Below are 22,410 nucleotides of genomic sequence, written 5' to 3' on the forward strand. Positions count from 1 at the left end.
AACAAAACTGCATCAGCTACTAAGATACATTTTCTCTCCTCAGCTCTGTTGAGTAATCCAAATGTCTGAGGTGATTTGCCTCAATTAGTCCAAGCATATTCATCATATGGGTGAGACCAAACGAGTATTTCAGTTCTGAGTGACATAAATAAAAAAGTGATAAATTAAGAGTAATTTTTACATTATAAGCACGTGAAACCTTGCAAATTACAATGTAATTCTGGTAGTTAGTAGAGGCCACCGCCATTAGAATGTGGTTGTGTTCTAGACAATTGTTGACTACCTAAACAATGTCATCTTGCAAAATTGCTGTGCTCACTTCCAGGTGCCCTATGTTACATATGAAAGTATATGCATATGTAGTGTATGCGTGTAGTTCTGCATTAGACTACTTTCTCGTTAGTGTGTGGGCTGTTGATAAGAGAAGTCCAAGTGAAGGGCTGCACTAATATGCCTGTGCAAGTCCTGTTGCCTCAACTCATTTAGATAAGCTCAGATGTCTCAATGCTAAGTTTTATATTTTACACATCCTGATGTCTCTTGTCAGCTCACACAGCTGTGTCTTTATGATCCCTTTGGTGGAGGTTGGTCGGAGTTACGCTGTACTCTGACTGCAGGTGCCAACACCACACTAGCAGTTTTCATTGCCTATCAGCGTTTTGGTGATGTTGTACCACCACGTTGACTTGCTGCTTCAGTACTTTGCCATCATTTCAAATCATGCTGTATAGATATCTGCTCCTTTGCATACTTCATCTCTGTGATACTTATTGTTATCAAGTTCATGGCACTGCTTTTAAATATGCGTATTTCCAAAGTTCACCACTTATCTGACAGATGAGAAAAATGCCTGTGATAGATGGTGTTAACATAAAACATATGATAATATACCTCAGTTATGCGTGATAATTTTGATACAGCTTTATTCTAAGGTATTAGCTACTACTTTGTTTTTCTCTTTTTTCTTTTTTTTAAGATGAAGCAAGTGAAGGCAGGTTAACACACTATTCTGCTCTTCATTAGAATGAGTGGCCTGGCATCTGTGAGGACCCTTTGACTATCCCCTCAGCCAGGGCAAAGCTTCTCCTACTTCATCTTGCTGTGACTCAGGTAGAAATGCTTGTGCTTCTCCATGCTGGTTGGAGGGAGTCCTTTCTTACCTCATGTAGAACAGAAAAGTTCTTGCCTCGCTGCCTGGAGGTTAGCTGAAGCTTTGCCTGGCAGGATCACTAGGAGACCTCTCTGTTTCCACTGAAGGCTCACTCACAGCTGTAAAGCTTGAAGGTTTTTAGTTTGCTCTATTCTGACTGACTGCAGGGATATCAGTAATGACAGTACCTCTTCATAGCACACTGTGAACAAGACTCACCTATGCTAATAGTCAGAGGTGGAAAATGGCTTTAGGGATTAACTGCTACTCCCTCTCAAGCCACGCAAGGTGCCTTCCTTACTGGCCAGACACAGAGTTAGCTAATTAAAGCACAGCTTACGAGCCTTTTCTTTTATTAGGCAAAGAGTGGTAGAAATCCCAGACTGAAGGCTTTAGTCAGCTTGTTGCATTGGGGTTTACAGTTTAGATTTAAAATGTATTTGCATAAATCCAACATCTGTCTTAGAGGCCACAGCTAAACTGATGTTTGTGAAGGACTTCAGCATGCTCTGGGGTTTTGCTGCCTCAGTTCCTTCAGATGGGGGCGTTGTCTGGGGCAAGCTGTGCCTCTGGGAGGTTCCAAAAGGACTAAACGTGGGTGAGGAATCAAGATGTGTTGATCTGTACTCAACTTCTATTCCATATGGGGACCAGCCCATTTCCTAGTGGGCAGTTGTCTGCAGCACAGAAGCCAGCACCACGCTTTGTGCAAATGAAGGCAGGTTTGAATCAGCAGGGAAGTCCAGACTTGTTCTTTTACAGAAATTTCAGTATCATCTCTTATCTACTGGTGGTCTTCAGTTGAAGCGGGTTCTATTACTGCCACCTTTTGTATAGTTGGGCGCAGAGGCTTCCTTCTCCAGACTCATGGAGGTGGCTCACTCAATGCACAATGTGATCACTTGAATCTGAGTGCAAGCCAAGTTCCTTTTATTTGTAATCCGTGAAAGAAATCAAACATTCAGAGGATTAAGATCCATTCAGTGACTCATTGCATTTCTCCTAAGTGACAGGTACACAAAGGTTTAATGTAAAGTGCTGTCAGCTGAAAGGCTGATTAAATACCATGACGTGTATGCAACCTAAAGGTGAAATCCATTCTTGTAGTCAAAGCAACATCCCTCCTATTTTGAGTCTTGCTTCAGTATTAAGCACATAAATCTTATTTTGGCTCCTGCACAAGAGTGAGTGTCACTAATCTGCAGAACTTCCTCCATTTACTTTCTTTTGAAGTGTCTTCCTCAATGTTACAGAGCTAAATTTTTGTCTGTGTGTACACCTATTTGCAGGAATATTTCCAAAAGTATCTCTGGCAATCACCTGCTCTGTTTTTCAGAGTGTATTTTGGACACCATGTTCTTTCCAGCATGAGCTTGCAATACCTCCAGCCTCTACCTCCTTCTTTTGATAGGATTTGGAATATCAGAAGTTGACATCCAGCACCAGTAATTACATGTTGCTTGTAACACTTACCAGGCATCCATCTATCTGCTGGACTGTTTACAGAACTTCATTTAAAAGCTGGGAAAATTAGGCTTCAATTTTTTTTTTAAGAACATTGTCACGTTAAGCATGACAAACATTTTATAAATATGAAGTCACAAAACAGGTTATAACAACTAAGTACGTGGCTGATATATATAGGCTCTATCCAACAAAGCAACCTGCGCTAGGTTCATTTTGCTAGGATACAAAATTACAAATTACAGGTTACCCGAGCTCGCTGTGTAACTTAGGAGTGGTAGGGATGAACTTGTATGTTAGGAAGTAATCTGGTGGTTGCATTTAAACTGACTAGTTCCTGCAGAGAAGTGCCATTACTGTGTCCAGCTTGGCCAGTTCCCTCCAGCTTAATGCCCTACATTGCAGCTGTTCAATAAGGGATCTTTGATAGATGAACAGAATGAAAAATGTTTAGTATTTCAATAATATTTTACCTAGGAATATCACAAAGCATGCTTCAAATGCCTGATGCTATCAAATTATGAGAGGCGACTTGGCAGCATGCAACTGGGAAGCACGGGGCAAAATGATCTACCCAACCTTTCTTAATATAAAAAGCTTGATACGAAAAGATGCTGACCTTTGGGGTGGGGGACAGCTGAAAGCCCTGCTAACAACTGTATCCTCTCCACTAGGAAGAAGGCCTGTCCTCTCCTTGTTACTTCAGCACTCAATCAAAAACTCTCATTACAGAGCCCTGTGCTCTTAAGTGTCCACATAGTTGACATAGCCAGCACCTCTCTCTTGAGGAGAAGGTGGCACTCCTTCCCATGCACTGTAGGCTCTTTTGCCTGGGCTTCACAACTCTGTCCCAGTTTCAGTGTGAACTGGACCTTCAGCCCTCTCCTAGCCTCTCTGTGATCTGCTCGTTCAGACACCGATCTTAGGGGTCTGGTCCTGTGTTTGCCTGCTTGCAGGCTGAGGATGTCACGTTTTTATCCCTCCTCAGTTCACCATGGTTTCTGAGGTGAATACAAGTTTTATGCAGCATGGTGATTCTGTTCTACATTCTCTTGGAAACAATGCGGACTTCACTAGGGACTACCCACTTGCCAGAGGGAAGAGCATGAACTGTTTTTGTGTACAAGTGTTCAACCCCCCCACCCCAACAAGTTAAAACAAAGAGCGGTTAACTCATACACCGAAGGTAGAACTTGTCTAAGTTCACTTAGGCAAAAAGTTAGACGTGCTTGTGTGAGCTTTATAATGACTGCCTCCAAAGGATGATTCACTATTGCAGTGCGCCGCTGAAGGTGTTGGTTGTTGATCCCAGTATGAAAGGCATTCAAACTCTGTTAAGCATTAATTAAAATTCCTTTTATTGGAGATGAGAATGAATAAGTTGATAGCATAGATAATCACGGAAGCACAGAATGGTTGAGGTTGGAATGGACCTCCTGAGGTCATCTCATCCGCACCCCTGCTCAAGCAGGGCCATCAGGTTGCCCAGGACCACGTCCAGCTGGCTTTTCAATATCTCTGAGGAGGAGACTCCACCACCTCTCTGGGCAGCCTGTGTCAGTGCTTGGTCACCCGCACAGCACAGAAGTGCTCCTGGTGTTCAGGCAGCACCTCCTGTGTTCAGTTTGTGCCCATGGCCTCATGTTCTGTCACTGGGCACCACTGAAAAGAGCCTGGCTCTGTCTTCTTTACACCTTCCCTTCAGGTATTTATGGATATTGATAACATGTGCAAGCCTTCTCTTCTCTAGGCTGACCAGTCCCAGCTCTCTCAGCTTTTCCCATACGTGAGAAGCTCCAATTTCCTCATCATCTCAGTGACCACCATGTCCTTCTGGATGCTTGGAGCCCAGAGTTCTGCAGCATCAGATGGACCTCTAGTCACATACGGCCCTGATCCCATCCCTGCTAAGGTTCGTTGGCATTATAGTCTCTGGAGTTCTGATAGGACTTTCTTAAAAGTAAGCAATTCCATTTATCATTTCTACTGTCAAGCAAAGGGAGGTTGGCATGATAACGTGCTGCTATGCTTCAAGATAAAGACAAGGACACGCAGGTGGCGTAGTTGCCGGTGCCAAGTAGGAGCTGCCTCCAGGCTCCTTTTTTATGATTAGCCAGCAAAGTTTGTGCTGGGGCCAAGTGATAAGTGCAGTGCAGCACGGGCCTGAAGGCCAAGTTATATCTGCAGCACAGCCCAAGATGGTGCTCGCCCACGTCAGCTGTCACTGACTCCTCAATGCACAACAGTCCTCTGGTTCAGTCTGCTGCATCTGCTTGTCTTAGGACAAGCATCTGGGACACACAAGACCTACTGGAGGTACCAGTTCGTTATAGGGCTCCACTGACCGCGAGGAGAGCCTAGGATGACTAACTGAGACTTGGATGAGTAACTTTTAGGCGAGATGAGTCTTTTCTGCAAATAATGCTGAGCAGTCTTCAGAACACTGGATTTGCAGTTCTTTGTTCTCGAGGCTTTATATCGTGGCCTCGTGGGAGGATGTAGCAGGTGGGTTTCCTTCTGCAGTTCAGATGCGTTCACTAGCCTAGCATAGATGGGAGCACGTCTTCCCAAGCAGGGAAGGCTTTTCCAGGCTTGTTCATCTGCCTATAGTTTTGCATTAATTATGCCCTATCGATTTTAGTTTCTGCTAAATATTGCTACAGCTCCCATGTGGCTACTTGAGGTACCTATAAAATGCTATAAAATGGCTATAATGGGTTTTGAACTTTCTGTATGTCCACATAGTGTGTCTCTGTGTTAATGTGCTGTCACTTTCTGCCCTGTGTAAAGCAAAGTGTTGCACAGAGGATTAGAGAGCAAAGTCATGGGCAACTAAGGATTGTAGAAACCCAGAGCAAAAGCAGCCTCTCCTATTGCTGCCTCAGTGTCTACACTTGCTCTTCTCCCTGAAGTAAAGTGTCACTGGTGGTCTGCGAAACCCTGAATAGTCTGGGATCTTTGTAAAAGAGGGAAACTGCCTTGCTCACTGTGCTACGCTGCTGTGGTAAAGGTCAGAAACATCCCTTAGGTAGGGTATACCTGGTGGGACTGGCAGGCCAGGCTCTTGTCCAGAGCTTAATGTTCTTTCTTCAGTTTATTGATCTTCCTGATCGTGCAGCCGGTTGATCCTTTTATCATCAGGACTGCCAAAGGTATGAAAAGACTAGGCCTGCTAAAGTGGAGTGTTTAAGGAAAGGGGATTTTTTTCCTTCCTTTCTCAGGCTGGTTGATTTGATTTATTGCAGGAGGTACAATTATCTCAGACTGCATATCTGCTTGTATTTTGTACAAATTGTCAGGGCTTTGTTTTTAATTATACACGTGTTCTTGTGTTCTGTCTGTTCTGACTATCAGAAGAAACAAGTAAACTGAACAGGAAGATAAATTCGTGAATTGTTCACCATAAACTTTTATGTCATCTGATCAGTTCTAGTTATATTGTAAGTGGTCTAAGGTGAATAAGTAAATTATCAGATGGGATGATACCTGAGCATGAATAATGCTTTAAGTTAGAGGCTTCCTTTATCTTTCTGTTTATTTTCTCCCAGATAATTTTCTTGAAGACATATACGTGGCTTCTTTGCAGAGAAATCCACAAAGTGACTAGTGTCATTTTTTTGATCCTAATTGCGTTGAAAATTCAGTCTTTAATTCGGAGCACTTCATTTTCCATAAAATATGTTAATGGCTATAGGCTGGTTACATTCCACTCTGGTAACTGATCTATTTGAAATATTTAGAGGATGTTCACGTTAGTTCTGTGTGAGTGGAGAGGAAAGTTCAGTGCAGAGTATATTGCAGAGAGATCAATTATTTATGTCTTTGGAAGGGTTGCTGAAACTTTAGCTGGCCCTAAAATCCCTTAAACTAGACACAGTGCAATAAACTGAGGCTGTTCCTTTTTGAATGTTTGGTAAATACTATATTATTTATTCTCTCTATTTTAACTCTTTAGTGATACCACCTTCTGCGTGAGAGAAAGTAGTGGATACAACACAACTGTAAAACATTCATTTCTCAAAGTAGTAGTGGTGATGCTGTCATTGCCTCTTTGCTGCTTATTTCATTAATGTCATCAAAGAACCTGGATCACTTTACTTAGTGGAACTTGGAATTTCTTGAGCATCACCACTGATCAAGCTTTGCTGCCCTTGAAAGTGTGGAGTTTTTACCATTAACTTATACCAGGAGCATGGCAAGAGCTGGAGTTCTGCTAAGGTGATTCCAGCTGAGGTATTACAGCACCTAAAAATTAGGATCTTGGCACCAGAAAGGTGAAGGGAAGTTTTAAATACAGGTGGATTCCCTGGGCAGTCAGAGATTTAGGGCTTCAGGAGGATTATCCAGGAAACCTGTGTGGTAGATGCAGAGAGCCACCTAGAGTTAAACCATAGGAATCTCTGAAGATGAACGTATGAACTCCTGCCTCTTAGGACATTCAGGTGCCGAGCTGAGAGCTAAACATTAAACCCCTTTATCTATAACGAGCCCTCTCCTGAGAGCAGGCACCTAAATAAGGTTAGAACCCCCTTTAATATGCTTTTACAGTGCTACTGAAGGAGTAGGACAGTTACTGCATTTTATATTAAAGAGCACTGAACACAAAAGGAACAACATAGATGATGATTCTCATGGGGATTGGTACTAAAGTCTCCCTCTTTCCAGTTGTGGCCTCTGACCATTATAGTATATAATTAGGCTCTTTCCAATAATTTTCTCTTTGGACACGTGATTGCTGCCTCTTAGAAGCAATCTCCTTGCTTCATTGGGAAGATGAGAAGGTGCCCTCTCTTTGACTCCTCTTTAGCCGGGATGCTAGCCTAGAAAAATGGGAAAATGATTCCCTGCAAACTAAACTGAGAACTTAGCCTGAACCCAGTTCTTGGAAGAGGTTTATTGACTGTTAGCTTGATATACACCCCCTCATCTTGCATCTCTAGTAGCCACTGTGGTTTGTGTTGGACTTAAAGCTGTTTCTTTCACTGTCCCTGCTGTAGTGGACCTTCTGGGGATTTAGAGCTCATTTGGACATATCTGTAGGTGTGAACTATGCCCTTACCTTTCTGTGTCGAAGATCCTTCAGTGCAAACACAGGCTCACTGTGATCTTTCAGGTTTCCTAGGAAGACGTCTCCATGGCTGGAGCTTGGGCTTCAGTGTAATCTTCTTGAATAGGTATGCCTACATTTGGAATATGTTTTACTTTGGATGTCAAAGCTGTCACTCTGCACTCTGAAACCATCCCAATCTGCTTGGAAAATCCAAGCTGAAATGGAGAATCTCAGGAGTAGTGTTTCCCTTTCTCTCTCTTCCTTGGGTATGTTAAGGAGGGACCTTGTCACACAGAGACACAAACTTAAAAGGTAGGTCAGCCAAGAATTTATAGTTGTATTACACATTGTTTTCTAGAGGATAAAGCTTTTTCCACATAACTTTGCCAATCTGTGAGAATAACAATGCAGTAATAACTGCAAACATACTTGGCAAAAATGGCAGGTTAGATCTTCATTCAGTGGCATGGAGATGGGTTCCAGAATCACAAGCCTCATGTTTTTAGACTTCACCTTCCATGGAGAAAATGTTAATCACAGTCTATGCCAAGGAAGATAAGATCATCAGACTGTACCTGGAAGCAGTTCCTTGGGCACTTACATTGGACTAATCCCTTAACTTCCAACGCCAGCCACTTAATTGAGATGTATTTTCAGTCCCTTATTTATTTCAGGGTGCTTATAACTAAGTCTCTGACCCATTCGGATTGCTTTATAGACTTTCAAAGTGTATATTGATTAGTTACTATAATTCTTTGAAGTATTATAGATGTCAGAACAGGTTAGCAGTTTTGTCAGTACAGTTTAGATTGTGTAGAAGACCACAATACTTCTGAATACATTCAGGAAGTATTTGTAAATGTTTCATGTGGATATGGCTTGTTCTGATTTTGGAAAAAAAAAATGGCATCAAAGCAAGACATCTTCCTTAACTTGATACCCAAAAGAGTGAAGCTGCCTGCTCTTCCAAGACATCAGTGAATTAATAGATATTAGTACTGCCTGTTTACAATGTGCAGTGTTAATCTACCCTTCCTTTGAATTGGTGTTGCTTAACATCTCCTACGTGTTAGTCCTCTGTTTGGAAAGACAAGTGCCTGCTGTGTACTCCAATCTGTTTCATTCCACCTCCCCATCCTCCCTAGGAGATTTCTCTAGTATTTTGCCAGTGTCGTACACAATGTCATGTGTTAAGAGGGGGGCACTGGGGAATCGTCCCCACCACAGGCTTCAGATTGCAGTATGTGTTGGTATTATCTTTCTCTCAAGCCTGTGCTCCAAGGGAGAGTTCCTAAACCTTGGGAATGACAGCTCGTTACTAGGAATTGAAGTGCACCAAACTGGTACTTTTGATGCAATAAAACCATCAAACTGGCTGAAGAAGGTCCGTTTGTAGGATCTAGAATTGCCTCTTCCAATAAATACCTTGAAATTCCAGAAAACCAGGAAAAAATCAGTACAGTTTCTCAGCTTTGTGAACTTTTGACACCAAAGTTCTAAAAAAGAATTACTGGGCTGAAATCCTCTCTCAAAACCAGTTCTCTTGTCAGAGAGCAAAGAAGGATAGCAACTGCAGAGCTATTACTGTCAAAGACATGACCCCACACAGCACAGAAGTTCCTTTTGGAGTCTAAAGAATGCTTTCTTTTGAGATGGATACCCAGACACTGTCTGAAAGGGAAGACTCCGTAAGAAATCAATTATGAACAATGATTAAACTGGAGGAGAACTTCAGGACAAAAAGACTGGCTTTGTTGTTTGAACTGCTAAAAATTTAATGAAAACAATATTTTAACAAGAAGCTTACCAGCAAAGACAAGACTTCACTCCTTCTGTATCCAGTTTCTCGTACTTCATGCTACCTAATGTGTAGCTATCAAACACATGTAAACTCAATTATAATAACATCTGACTTTTAACAGGCTTTAGCGTGTTTGTCTTTGTGGCATCCATGGGTAGGTAAGGAGGTTATTGTCTTCAAGTTACGGGTAGGGAAATCAGGTTTGGTATGAGATGAACCTCATCTAACTAGACCCTCAGAAGTTAGTTACCTAAGCTAGTTGTCTGGGCACTGTCTCCCCGCTGAGGGAGAAAGACAACCCCAGGATGAGATTCATCCCCACCCTAAAATAAATGGGATAAATCAACCACAGAGCTGCCTCTCTTTGTTGTCAAGAGTCGGAGCCCTGAACTAGATGCCAAGCAAGGTGAAGCGTGCCCTCAGGGATGTGAGTGGCTCCCTCTGAGATGGGGGAAGCAGAACTTGCTCTCCCACTTCCAGGGACAGACCCATAGCCACAAACCATTTTTCCTCTCTTAGTTAGTAATTGATGGATTTCGCTATTCCACTGCAGGCTGGGCTTTTCTTTCGGTTTTACAGACTAGGTGGGGAGAAGTGATCTTGGTAGTACTGGTGCGTTTAGATGGGAGGCCACAAGGAAAATCCAGTTGTACCAGGAAGCGGTGCTGGTGACTCAATAAACAGCATGGGAGCGAGCGTCCTAGTGTGGTGCTTCTGAGCGCTGCCTTCCTGCTTGTGCTGTGGGTTAAATCTCAGCTGCTAGTCATTACAGGATCATACTTCGCCAGGGTAAGGTGTTAATCCCCAGACAAATTATATGACAGGTAACTCTGTCCTCCTTGCTCTCACCAGCAGCTTCATGTAAATTATAAAACCTTTTGTACATCCTTCATCTAAACTTTTCTGAGCCGAGGTGGAGTTGCTGTCTTCTGTCCCAGAGATGGCAGCAGTCTGGAGCAAATGAAGTGATTTCTACATATGCATATTTCTACATACAATAATGATTCTGTAATTCTATGCAATAAGTAAAGACTTTTCTGTTCTTGAGAACACTGTGGAAAAGTGTCGTATCGTTACTTCATGAAATTACATAATGTTTATAGTTAAGGTCTTGCAATGTCTCCATTAATAGGAATGGTTCACTGTTCTTGGTGTTGGTGTTCGTACAGCAGCCCAATAAGCACGAAGCAGAACAGACAGAGCAAAGAGGAGCACCAGAGCTTGTATCTGACTTGTGGTTCTGGTTTTGCTCCAGCCTGCCCGCAGCAGGGACATGACCAGATGTTTGTGAGCAGTTCAGATTCCCTGCTCTTCCCACCATCAGCCAGCTGGTGGTGGAAGCAGCATGACTACAGGTGGGTACAGACTGTGTCTGCAGCACAAACAACCATCTCCGTTCTCTGTGGCAAGAGCAAGCTGCCTGAAAGACTCCTCATTGCTGGCCCAGTCTCCTCCTCTGTGTCGTCATCCCCTGGCACCACAGCATTAGTAAGACGAGTGGTATTTTGGCAGATGCACCTAGAGGGAGTTAGTTTAACTCCTGGTACCAAAAGCAGGACGAGGTCTTAAGCCTGACTGTTCTTCAGTTCTGACCTTCCCCTCTTAACTCAAAATCCTACAGATCATTCCTTGGAAGCTGGGCTGTTTCTAGCTTTCAAAACAGGATGTCCTTCACAAGAAATCCTTGGAACACACCAGGAAAAGAGATGGTCGGATACCTGTGTCTCAGACTCTTTATGTGCTCTGGCTAACCACTGTACAAGCTAGTTCCTATCTGTACATGGAGCTCAGGTGACTTCCCAGGACTGTGGACATATGAGCCCTTTCCTTCAGGACTGACGGAGCTGCCTGTACAGCTCATTGCAGAGCGGTCTTCCTCCAGTCCACTGGGCCATGATTTCCAGCCTGCTGCTTTTCAGTGCTCTGGTGGCTGATAGAAGCTGCAAGGGCAATCTTCTGCTGTGCCACCCCATCTTGCTGCCGGGGCCAGCAATCCTTGGCCTGATTGCTAAAATGATCCATCAGAGTACATAAACCAACGTTTTGTCAGGAGGCATTAGAGTTCCCTAGGCTAGCCCAAATTTTGGCCAAAAGCATCTCAACTGCTTCAGTCAAATCAGCTCCAGGACTTGTAGTGAGTCCTCACAAAGCCTATCTAGTCCACTCGCTGGTTGATACATGGTGATGTGGTCCAACATGGTGCCACAGTCACTGACCGTGTTTGTGACTGGATGGGGCAGGTCAAAACGGGAATTACCAACATGGGGCCTTCACATTTCGTGCTAACAGGCCTGGCCTTTGCAGACTGAAGCTGGATTTGGATCACTTGAAGTAGATGGGGCTATCTTCACACTTATTGTTGGCATTTGTGTATTTCTTTTCCTCACTAATTAGGAAATAACTAAAACTAAAAAAAAAAATGCTGTGTCAGAGGTCCTGCATGTGCTTTGTTGGCCTGGGAGCGAGGCTCACCGAGTGGTGTCATGCATGGGTGGGAGGCAGCTGGTGTCTGAGGGTGCCTTTGCTATCCTAACCTGGATGGCCTGATACCATCTTAATAGCTGTAAAACTGTTCTTCAGGATGACTTTTTTTAGACTAGGAGAATTTTTAGGGCCTGGGCCGTACCAGGAGCTGTGCACAGCCCATGACAATGCGAAAACTGCCCATGGCCCAGGGACTGGGCTGTGACTGAGAGCTCTGGCTCCGAAGTGGAGACAGCTTATCTTAGTAAGGCAGATGAGATTACCAGGTCAGGGAATGTGGAGGTTCAGAAGAAGCTTCTGATTGCAAGTAGAAACCTTCAAAAAGGGCTCTGAGGTAGATGTTTATTCTGTCATTTTGTTTTCGTGGTAATAATACCCATGTTGCTATGTTGTAATCAGCTGTTACGTAAACAAAATGTTGTCCCTAAGGTAAGTTTAGAAAAACATTCACCCACGATGTACTCACAGATAAATCCAATTTTAGCAACACGGTGCTTAAAGCATTATACTGTGCTCATAGATTGTCAGCAAGATGCACTCACCTGGAGCCAGCTCTGGCTTACCAGTTTCTCTGTGTTGTTTCGCAGGCCCTACATGTCCATTGGAACACTACGTGATCAGGTCATCTATCCAGACTCCGTGGAAGACATGCATGAGAAAGGCTACCAGGATCAGGATCTGGAGTGTATCCTGCAAATGGTTCATCTGTACCACATAGTTCAAAGAGAAGGAGGTAAATTGCTTATTTTTGTAAAAAGCTTCACAAAATCCGTTATTTGGGTGTGTATATTAGTGAGACTGACTTAATTATTGAACATGCAAAACTGGATCCAGACCAGTGTTTGTGAGAGCTGCACAACTTTGTGTTGCTGCTAATGGAGGGAGAGGAGCTAAATTGCTCCTCTCCTCTGCAGCAAATCCATGCCCAGCTGAATATTCTTGTTCTGCTGTAATGTCCAGTCCTTTCATGGTATTGTGAGATCCCCCTTCATATTTGTAGAAAATGTTACGTGTCCTAAAACCTTGTAATGTCACTGACTACACCAACTGCACAGCATGTGAATGAAAGGAGAGTCAGGTCTGCTTTCACCTTCCTGTTTTTTATGATCAGAACTATGTGCGACGGGAAGAAGTGTCTAATACCACACCACCAGTGTGAACAAGTTAAAAATAACCAAATGACACTGACTGACAGTAGGGCTTTACCATCTACCACTTGCCATTTAAGTTGCCAGAGTGTTCCCAGTGTTGTTTGTCCAAAGAGGAGACAGTGTAAACACACTGGTACAGTAAAAGTTGAAATGCTGAAGGCTTCTGCTGTATCTAGGGAGCTGAAGCATTTCATGGCTTTTCTTTCCCCCAGCACAACATTAATTTTCTTTCTGTTGTTCCCACCAGCAGCCACTAATCACTAATCTCTAGTTTGAATCCCCCCGTCCCCATCATTACACTTTTAAAACAAACATGGGACAAAGTTGGTACCATTTAGAGGGAAGAAGGAGAATCTCCGAACCCCTCCAGGGAGGTGGCATTGGGAGTGCTGGATGAACCCTGCCAGTGATGTCCTCTGCCAATTGTCAGTGCTCCTTTTTGAGAGAGTCATTTGGGTGCATTGCCTTGTAACAGGTGTGCTTGGAGTCTCTCAGGATCATTGTGACAACTGAGTAGTGCCTCAGCCACTAAGAGTCCCAAGACAATGTCTAAATTCCCATTCCTGCGTGGCAGCCTCCTGTTCTGTTCAAAAGGCAGAAGGTGTATTGCATTTTAGAGTGGGGAGTAGTAATCATTTACAGCAGCAGTTGTATAACTACAGATATTTCTCCACCTCACAGCCCTGTTGATAGACTCTTATCTTTTTGTGGGTTAATGCTTCTTAGTTAAGAATGTAATAATGACTGTTGACCCTCAAGATACAATAGAACATAAAAATCTGTCATCATGCTAATTCGTGTTATTATTCAAGTCTGATACTATGACACAAGGATTGAAGAAAGGGGCAGGGAACTAAACACAGTGATTGGAATAATTGCAGAGAAAGCCTGTACTCGCTACACTGACATTAGAGCTATTAGTTAGTATCCCTGAGTTATTTACTGCTCTACCTGGAGTGTGCAGATTGCAGAAGAGTGAGCAGATGTGTTGGAATGGGGAGCTGGACGAGGAGAAGCAGTTCAGTTCTAAGTGGCAGGAAGCCGCTGCGGAGTGTGCCTTCATAGCCTGGTGGTACTTGTAGGCATACTGAGCAGCACGTGACCCTCAGCAGCCAAAGCCATATCCCCAGTGGTCTCTGAACGCACATCACTGTGGTTTATAACCCTGCAGCTGGAGCATGTAGGCGATGATGGGGCAGTTACTGCGCTCCACCTCTCAGCTGCCAGTGCCTAGGGTTGGTGTTCTGAGCTGCCAAATTGAAGACCCAGGGTTGGATCAGTCTTGCTCCACTTTCTGTGCCAAAGGACAGTAATCGTGTTTTATTGCTGACCCCATTCTTGCTCTTCTGCTTGCCTAACTGCACAAGTGAGACTTAGGAAGCAATCTATAAAAAGGAATAGAGGACGGTGTTAATGTTCATTGGTACTGTATCAAAGCTCCAGTCAGGATAAGGGAACACTGTGCAAAAGTTGGCAGAAACAAATGTTACAAAAACTTTCTTAGACTGCAATCTAAAATGACACCAGTGGGCAAAGCCGGAAAATAGAGGGAGGGATTACCACATACCAGGAAGTTTTTAAGACCATAATACACTTACTTAGTCACTTTTCTCCTTGGGCATTTGCAGTGCAAAGGCAGGAGAGACAGGAAATCTGTGACATATGATTTGACACGTTACATGGATTTCATATACTTACGTATTCTTCAGAGCTCCCCCAGTCTGGGTCAAAGACTCGTATTCAGGGTTTTGAACCAGTGAGCCAGAGAAACGCTTCTTGAGACCAAACAACTGATTTTTTTTTGTTTATACATAGCTGAATGTTTTATTTTTATTCATTTTTTCTTTAATTTCAGTCTTTTATTTAAAATTAGATTTTTAAACTAAAATGATTTCTATTAGAAATGGAGTGTTTTGTTTGCAAAATAATGAAAAGTCCTATGCAAAGCTTGCAGAACAAAGGACTTACACAAGATTGTCCTTCTTTTTTGGCAAACTGCTTTGATGGTTAACAAAAGCTGATGTTTTCCAATTGAAAAGAGTTTTACTGAAAAAATTCTCAACAAGTTTCTATGTTGAACACATTTTGTGAATGTACAGCATCTGGAAGAAAGAAAAAAAAAGCCAGCAACAAAACCAGTTTTAGTTATTCAGATTCTTGGGTATACATGCAATACATCAATGCTGTTTCAGTTTTCGTGAATGATCCAAGAACGGAGCTGTCTATCAACCATCTAGTTACAGAAACAAAACGTAATTCTTCAATCCTTTTTCTTCAGATCCTCTTCACCTCCGAAGTCTTTCTCTGTCTCTTCCCCTTTCACCTATCCCCTGCAGTGCTGTGCCTCTACCAGACGGTAGGCTCCTTAGGGCATGACCCCGTTGCTTTAATTGACCACGAATGCCACACACGTATAATACGACGCTTTACAGTTTTGTGTGAGTCTGCTCCCTGTGGGCAGTTAGGAAAAGGCAGGTGGAGCCAGAATTACACAGCTCTGGCTCTGAATTTATTTGTCCTGGAGTAACTTCGTTGTCTTTGGCTGAGTTATTTGCACATTGCATCAGTTGAAGGGTCACCAAAATCCAAGGGTAAAGTAGCCAAAAAAAGCCTGATATTATTCTCGCTGCCAATGGCATAAATTCCCATTTTTTTGTAGCAATAGGGTTTGACCCAGTTAGAAGTAAGTAGAATAATCAGAAGAATAAGTAGGCCAATTTGGCATTTATCTTCAGTGTTACCCTTACGAAACCTTTTTCAATCCGTAGCAGCTGAATACACCAAAACCAAACCAAGCAAACAAAAACCCCACCAGCAGTACCACTCCCGCAACACCACCACTCCTGATGTTGCTGAGCCCAAGCCCTAGATAAATCCGGTGCAATTCCCGTGGCAGCAGCACCCCTTGCAGCAGGGGGCAGGATGCCCTTCCTGCAGAATCCCACACCGGCGTTAAGAGGAATGCCATTCCCCTGCCTACCTTTGCCCTCCAGCCTGTCTGCACTCCTTAACTTTGTCCTCATGTAAAATACTAGAAAACTTGGCAGCAGCTTGAACAGAGTGATGCTGATGGTTTAAGATTACATTGTATTGTAATTGGTGCAGTGAGTCATCATGAAGAAACTTGCGTGTATGATATTAATGCTATTCAGTAACGCCATCAGTAAGGTGCCCCATCAATACCTGCAAAGTTGCTAGCTATACCAGAACAATAATTCCATGCAAAATGAGGGAAACAAGGTTATATGCAGCATGGGTGAAGAAAAGGCACATCCAGAGGTCTGAAGAATACTATGGAGATGTACAGTAGGTATCCATAAGATGTCTTTTTTGACCTGCTGTGAAAATCTGCATATATTTAGCAAGTGTCAACAGCGTTGGAGCCATAGGCTCGTGGTAGCCTGTCACATGAGGGAAGCCGTGAGTGCGTGTAGCAGCATGCTGGATGCAGGACCAGGCCTGCCCGCCCAGGGCTGATGACATTACTGAACGGGTTCAACCTGTTCATGGTTTCTGAGCACCCCAGATTATGATTATTCCTCATTATTTTGCACATTTGTCATTTCGTTGGGTCTTGTCCAGGGAGCCATTAACGCTAAGCCACGTATAAGCACACAGACAAGCGTATTTCCTCTCGCCGAGATTTTTCCATCTGATCATTTTAGCCCAGGATTTGCTTTTGTTAATGCCACGGACAGTAACTCTGGCGTGCTCCGCCGGCTTTTCCAGTGGCTCTGAAAGAGCCACAAATCCCTGCAGTGTCACGCTGAGCTGGGCCTCATGCCATTGATCGTCTCTTTGTTCCTTCCTCAACTAAGGATTTCCCTCGCACATTCATCCTGCGCAGCACCAGGACTGTCTTCCATTTTGACAGCTGCCTGGGGGCATACGTGGTGCACGAGGACTCCGTGTTCAGCAGCTCATCAGGAGCGGGCTCCCTGGCGGTAGTTTGCTGCTGTAGCCTCTCTCCTGTCCTACTACCATCCTCCAGCCCATGTCTGATGAGCTGCATTGCAAAATGACAAACTGGGAAAAGGAAATTTTTAACTTCTTTCTTTTTTTTTGGCAGCTGGGTGTTGTCTTGCGTGTAAGTGCAAGGATGCAGGATGCATAACGCTACCGACCCCAGGTGTAATCCTTTTTTTAAAGTCAAATTTAGCTTGTTTTTTCCTTCAGAAAACTTAGGAGAAAGAATTGTAAAAGAAACCATGCAAGAAAATGAGCTGCTGCTCCCATGAGGCAATCACTAATTTCTGCTGACAGCTGCATGTGTTTCTATCACCATTACTCTGCCCCAGCACACTGCATGTGTTATTCATCTTACTGGTTGCAAAAGGCACTTCTGTGGCATCTATTGTTCGTCACATCTGCATCGTATCATGTGCAGTCAAAGGCTGTGTGTACCAAGGAGCTTGGTGAGGAATTTGGGCTCTGAAAGCCAGGATTATGCTGGTACCTTCTGAGAGTGTTGTGCTGTGCTCACGGACAAGCCATTTCGTTTCTTTATTTGTAAAATGGATGTAGCTGTAGGTGCTGAAAGCCCCTGACTTGGCTGATGTTTTGGCAATGCTAAGGTCCTTTCGTGACCTGCTCCATGCCAGCTGCAAGAAAAGAGATTATTGTTAATGCACAGTAGGAAGTTAGTTTATTGTGAGTTAGATTGCCTAAGCGTTCAGAGGAAATAGCTCAGACATTAGAAAATAATTTTTGAAATGGCAAAGGGATAATGCGAAAGTGGATCCTTCCTTGTCTATTGTTTAGGACATTCCAAGGGGTGAGTAGGGAAGTTGAGGGAGGGAGCGAGGCAGCAGGAGGCAAGAAGCACTGCTAATATTAAGTCAGAATATGAGTTGAAGTGACCCCAGAAATGCTGTATCCTGGTGAGCCAAGGCTAGCTCTTAGCCCTTCAGGAAAACCAGAGAATGAGTTTGCTGGCTTAGGGACATGGTTTAGTGGGTGGCATTGGTGGTAGGGGGATGGTTGGACCAGGTGATCTTGGAGGGCTTTTCCAACCTTAATGATTCTGTGATTTCCTTCCCATTTTGCAGCCCTTTATGAACCTCGTTCTCTTTCTGACCATTACTAAGACTTCATAAACCAGCTGGTCTAAACACAGGCACTGCTTCCATGGGCACATGTGCACACACGTGCACACCCACCCACACCCTCCTAGCTCAGATCCAGAGCTCCCATCACAACACATCCCTGGAGATCATCTATATTCTTGGCTTTAAAATCGGAAAACATAAACAGTAGTTTGAATGTCATCTTCAGAAGTGTAGCTGTTTCTATGGCTTTCGTGAGGGCTCCAGGCATTTTGTAATCGTTTTGGGAACCTACAGGTGTTGGTGGGGCAGCACCGCAGCTTTATTTCTGCGTGGTCCCAGTGCTGGGACTGATCATCAGAAACAGCTTGTGTGCATCGGTCCCCTGTTCAGAGCTGATCTGGACGGCGATCCAGTTAATCGCTACACAGCCCCCTCTCTGCTAGGAGCCAGCTGCTAGGAAGCACTGTGTGTGCCCCCGGGGGGAGCTCACTGGGATCCTTAAGCAAGAATGGAAGGAAACTAAGGAGAAACTGTAGGATTGGTAAAGGTGATGTATTTCTGATGTACGCGTGTGTTTTTTAAATCTATGTACACATTTATAAAAAAAATCTTGATACTGCTTTATAATTCACGATTTTATGCAGAGAAAATTCTTGGAATTCAGTTTCCAGCATTTTCAGTCCCTGCTTTCAGCCACACAAGCAGGTGGTTCACGCCTCGGGTTCATCTGGGCTTACCTAGGCTGGCAGAGCCCTCCCCAGCCTCCCGCACCACCACAAATCTCACTTTCCTCACCTTTGGTCAGGTATCAGCGATGACACAGCCCACCAGTGCTGTGTTACAGTGCTTGTTACAGTGCTTCTGGGCTGATTTGGAAAAATCTTTTCTTCCTCACTTGGCCCTCGCCCAGCTTTCTCATCAGATTTACCAGGAGATGTGCCTTGCCATATTTTCTCAGTGTCCGTGCTCTCCCTTTTCAAAACTCATCTTTGCTTGCTCTTTTGCTGTTCTGTCTATCTGGATTGTTTAATCGAAAACTTCATACTGTGATTTGGTATTTGGAAGTTAATTTTTATGAAGTGGGAATGAACCGTGCCATATTATGCACAGCAACACAAGCCCCCTGTAAGACTGCAGATACCATCAACACCCTGCTGCATGCATCTGACAGCGATAAGCTAAAAGTCGGTTGGAGGCCTGCAGAGTATTAAATAAGAATACCCAGTGTTATACAGCCGTGAGTCACTTCTAAATACAAGGTAGCAGGAAGTTTGTATGTAAAAGCCTCCTGTCTGCATGCACGGTTTTGTGCATTAGCTGCTTGTCTGGGCGCACAGAATGCATCCCTGTGTCTGCATCTGTGCTTCTCTCGAGTTTGCTGACTCACAGTAGTGAGAGGAGTCAGGCACTAAACATTGTAATCTGATGCTGCTGCTTACGGTTTTTATGTTTATTTCTTTTTACATGCTGAACTTGTTTTTAAATTTCCACTCAAATCCACTTTCCTTTCAAGAAGTTATAACAAATAATTCCATAAATAGCAAATAGTTCCATTAAAAAAATGGCAAAAAATGGTTAGTTACGCACAGGTCAAAGATGTTTCTTCACAGAGATGGTAAGTGAAGTTTTTTGACAGTAAACGTACGATGGAGAAGGTTAAATTCCTCTTTCAAAGTTGACATAGTATTTGTGACAGTTTTCCAATTGATTGCCAGTGGAAAGGCCCTGAAATATTTCTGAAGATGCGATCCAGAACCCTGGATGTCTCTCTGGCAATGAAAGTGCTCTTTGTGATTTTGGTTGGGGATGTTGCAAGTTAACGTGTATTTCCTTCATCAGCTCACATTGTCCTGACATGTTTTGTTTGCGTTTTTTGTAAGGCTGGGATGCCATCACGGACTGGAAAGATGTCCTATCAGGAGGAGAAAAACAAAGGATGGGCATGGCTCGCATGTTTTATCATAAGTAAGCATTTGGGTTTGTTCTTGAAATAATATTTGAAAATGAGGAAGAGTTTTGGAGGTTTGCTGTAATAGCTTGAGCAGTAGTAGATGATGATCTCCACGCAATGTACCCTACTTCTAGACTGGTGGGTAGCAGTGCAGACCTTGTCATTTATTCGTGTACGCTCTGCTTTTAGTTTGGGCAATGCTTCTTACTTAAGATTTGCTTTTGGCAATGTAGCATTACATTTTCTGGATGTTCTTTTCTTCATCTAATCAGGCACAAATATCTTCCCAACATCTGTCCTACAAATATTGCAGAAGTCTGGTGGACTGCTTTAGAGGCCATGGGAGTTGGAAAGCCAACCTCCAAAATGTTTTGATTTTGGAGACTGCAAACCCTGCAGAGGCAGCTCTGTCCATACACAGCAGCGAACAGAAACTTTCTGAGTTGCCTGTAGTTACAGCATCCCTTGTTGACAGGACAGAGTAATACCAGGTCAAACGAGGGCACAGAAGTTAGATCACTGTGTACTCACACGGACCAGGAAATAAAACCCATTTTTCCTGGAAGCCACGTCTGTACCTAAAAAATGCCTGGGAACTTGGTGTTGGTGCTAGGCAGCTTCCAGCTGCAAATGAGAGGCAGCTGTCTTGTAAAAAACAGCTCTCTGCTTCCTGTTGTCCTCTCAATTAAACATCATATGTGGGAATATTGTCCAAAATATAAATGACTTATGTTCTTTATTTACTTTTGCAAGGCCGAAATATGCACTGCTGGATGAATGCACAAGCGCGGTAAGCATTGACGTTGAAGGAAAGATATTCCAAGCTGCAAAAGCTGCTGGGATATCCCTGCTTTCTATAACACACAGACCTTCTCTTTGGTAAGTATGTCCAGGAATTTGTCATGGTTCTTGCTTTTAGCTTTCTGGCAGACGTGGATCGGCCTTTGTTCTGTGAACTAGGACAGTTGTTTAATCAATAGTTACTGCACTTTCTAAGATAACCTGTCTAAAGTAATAGCAATGTAAATGCATTTAACGTTGATTTTTTTCATTCTTTGACACATACTTACTCCCCCCTCTCGTTTTTTTTAAAATGTGTGGCAGTTACTAACTGTAAATAGCAACATGCAGGTAGCTAGGGGGCAATTAGTTAGTCCACTACACCACAGCCACAATACCTATCACCAGATTATTCTATAAAGACGATGAGATACATGAGCAGTCTGGGGGAATTTTACTAGTGCTTGGGAGAAGATGGGAAACATGGCAAGTGAATCACCTACACTTCGTTCTTTCATAGGAATTGATGCATCCGTATTAAAACTATGTCATATTAAAACTATGTCAAAACTGTGACATAACTTCAGTCATGTCCTGTATCTGTAGGGCCCATGAGCTTTCAAAATTTGATTTTCTAGTAAAAAAAGAACAAACATTAGAATTCTGAGAAAAATCATTCTAGTGAGGTAATGCTAAGTATGGACGAGTCCCTCAAAGGAAATAAATACAGTCAGTAAATACATAAAACAACTGAATACTTAAAGGGCAAAAGGAGGTAAGACGGTGTAAGCTGACATTAGCAGAGACTATTTGTTCTGAAGTCCTTGATCTCTGCTAGAGTCAGGTTGTTTGCTTTTTTAAGCTGATGACAAAATTGGATCAGAACCTGAATTTTAAGGAAAAATTGGTATTCTGATAAGAAAAAGAAAGTCATACGGACACTTATTTTTAAAATAATTTAAACTATACTTAAAAATAAAAGGTTTTTTAATTTCAATTTTTTTTAAAGTTGGCATTATTTCAAACCACTGCTCAAGAATACAGGTATTTGAGAGCATCCCACCTACAAATAGTGATGATGCAGAGGGAAATTCTGCAAAAGAGCTTGTGAGAAAGACCTTTGAGTTCAGTTTTCCATGGATACTTCTTGTTTTCTATTACCTGTGCTGTTCAGGAAGGTTTGTAGCCTCCACAGTATTACTGAAATTATCGGAAATCTGGTAATTTATGGGGATCGAGTATTGATAAAAGCAGGTGGCTAGATGGGATGTGATGGCTTTGTTCTGGAGAAGTAAAAAACAAGTGCTGAGTATTCAGAAGTAAGCATCAAATGCCTTTCATCAGGTATGCTTCCATAGGGACTGCACTATATAGACAAAGGTCAGGGCCACATGCAGCTTTCTCCTTAAGATTATACCAGGAACTATTTGCTCTTTTATTAAAGATATTGGCTACCTTCCTGGACCACAACTATTAGATGTCTCAGTCATCTATCTTAGCTTCCTGGTTTTATTTTATTTTATTTTTTATG

At 43.1% G+C, this 22,410-nt stretch overlaps 1 protein-coding gene across 1 annotated transcript in view; it reads left to right on the plus strand.

Moving 5' to 3' along the window:
- ABCD2 (ATP binding cassette subfamily D member 2) overlaps positions 1 to 22,410 on the plus strand; it is a 47,451-nt gene that overhangs the window by 19,684 nt on the left and 5,357 nt on the right. The window contains exons 7-9 of the mRNA XM_035549275.2: positions 12,537 to 12,682; positions 20,029 to 20,113; positions 20,853 to 20,978. Of these exons, the coding sequence (XP_035405168.1) occupies positions 12,537 to 12,682; positions 20,029 to 20,113; positions 20,853 to 20,978 (357 nt within the window). The remainder of the gene's footprint in view (positions 1 to 12,536; positions 12,683 to 20,028; positions 20,114 to 20,852; positions 20,979 to 22,410) is intronic.

This window comes from Cygnus atratus, chromosome 1, assembly GCF_013377495.2.
Source record: "Cygnus atratus isolate AKBS03 ecotype Queensland, Australia chromosome 1, CAtr_DNAZoo_HiC_assembly, whole genome shotgun sequence".
NCBI classification, from domain to species: Eukaryota; Metazoa; Chordata; class Aves; order Anseriformes; family Anatidae; genus Cygnus; species Cygnus atratus.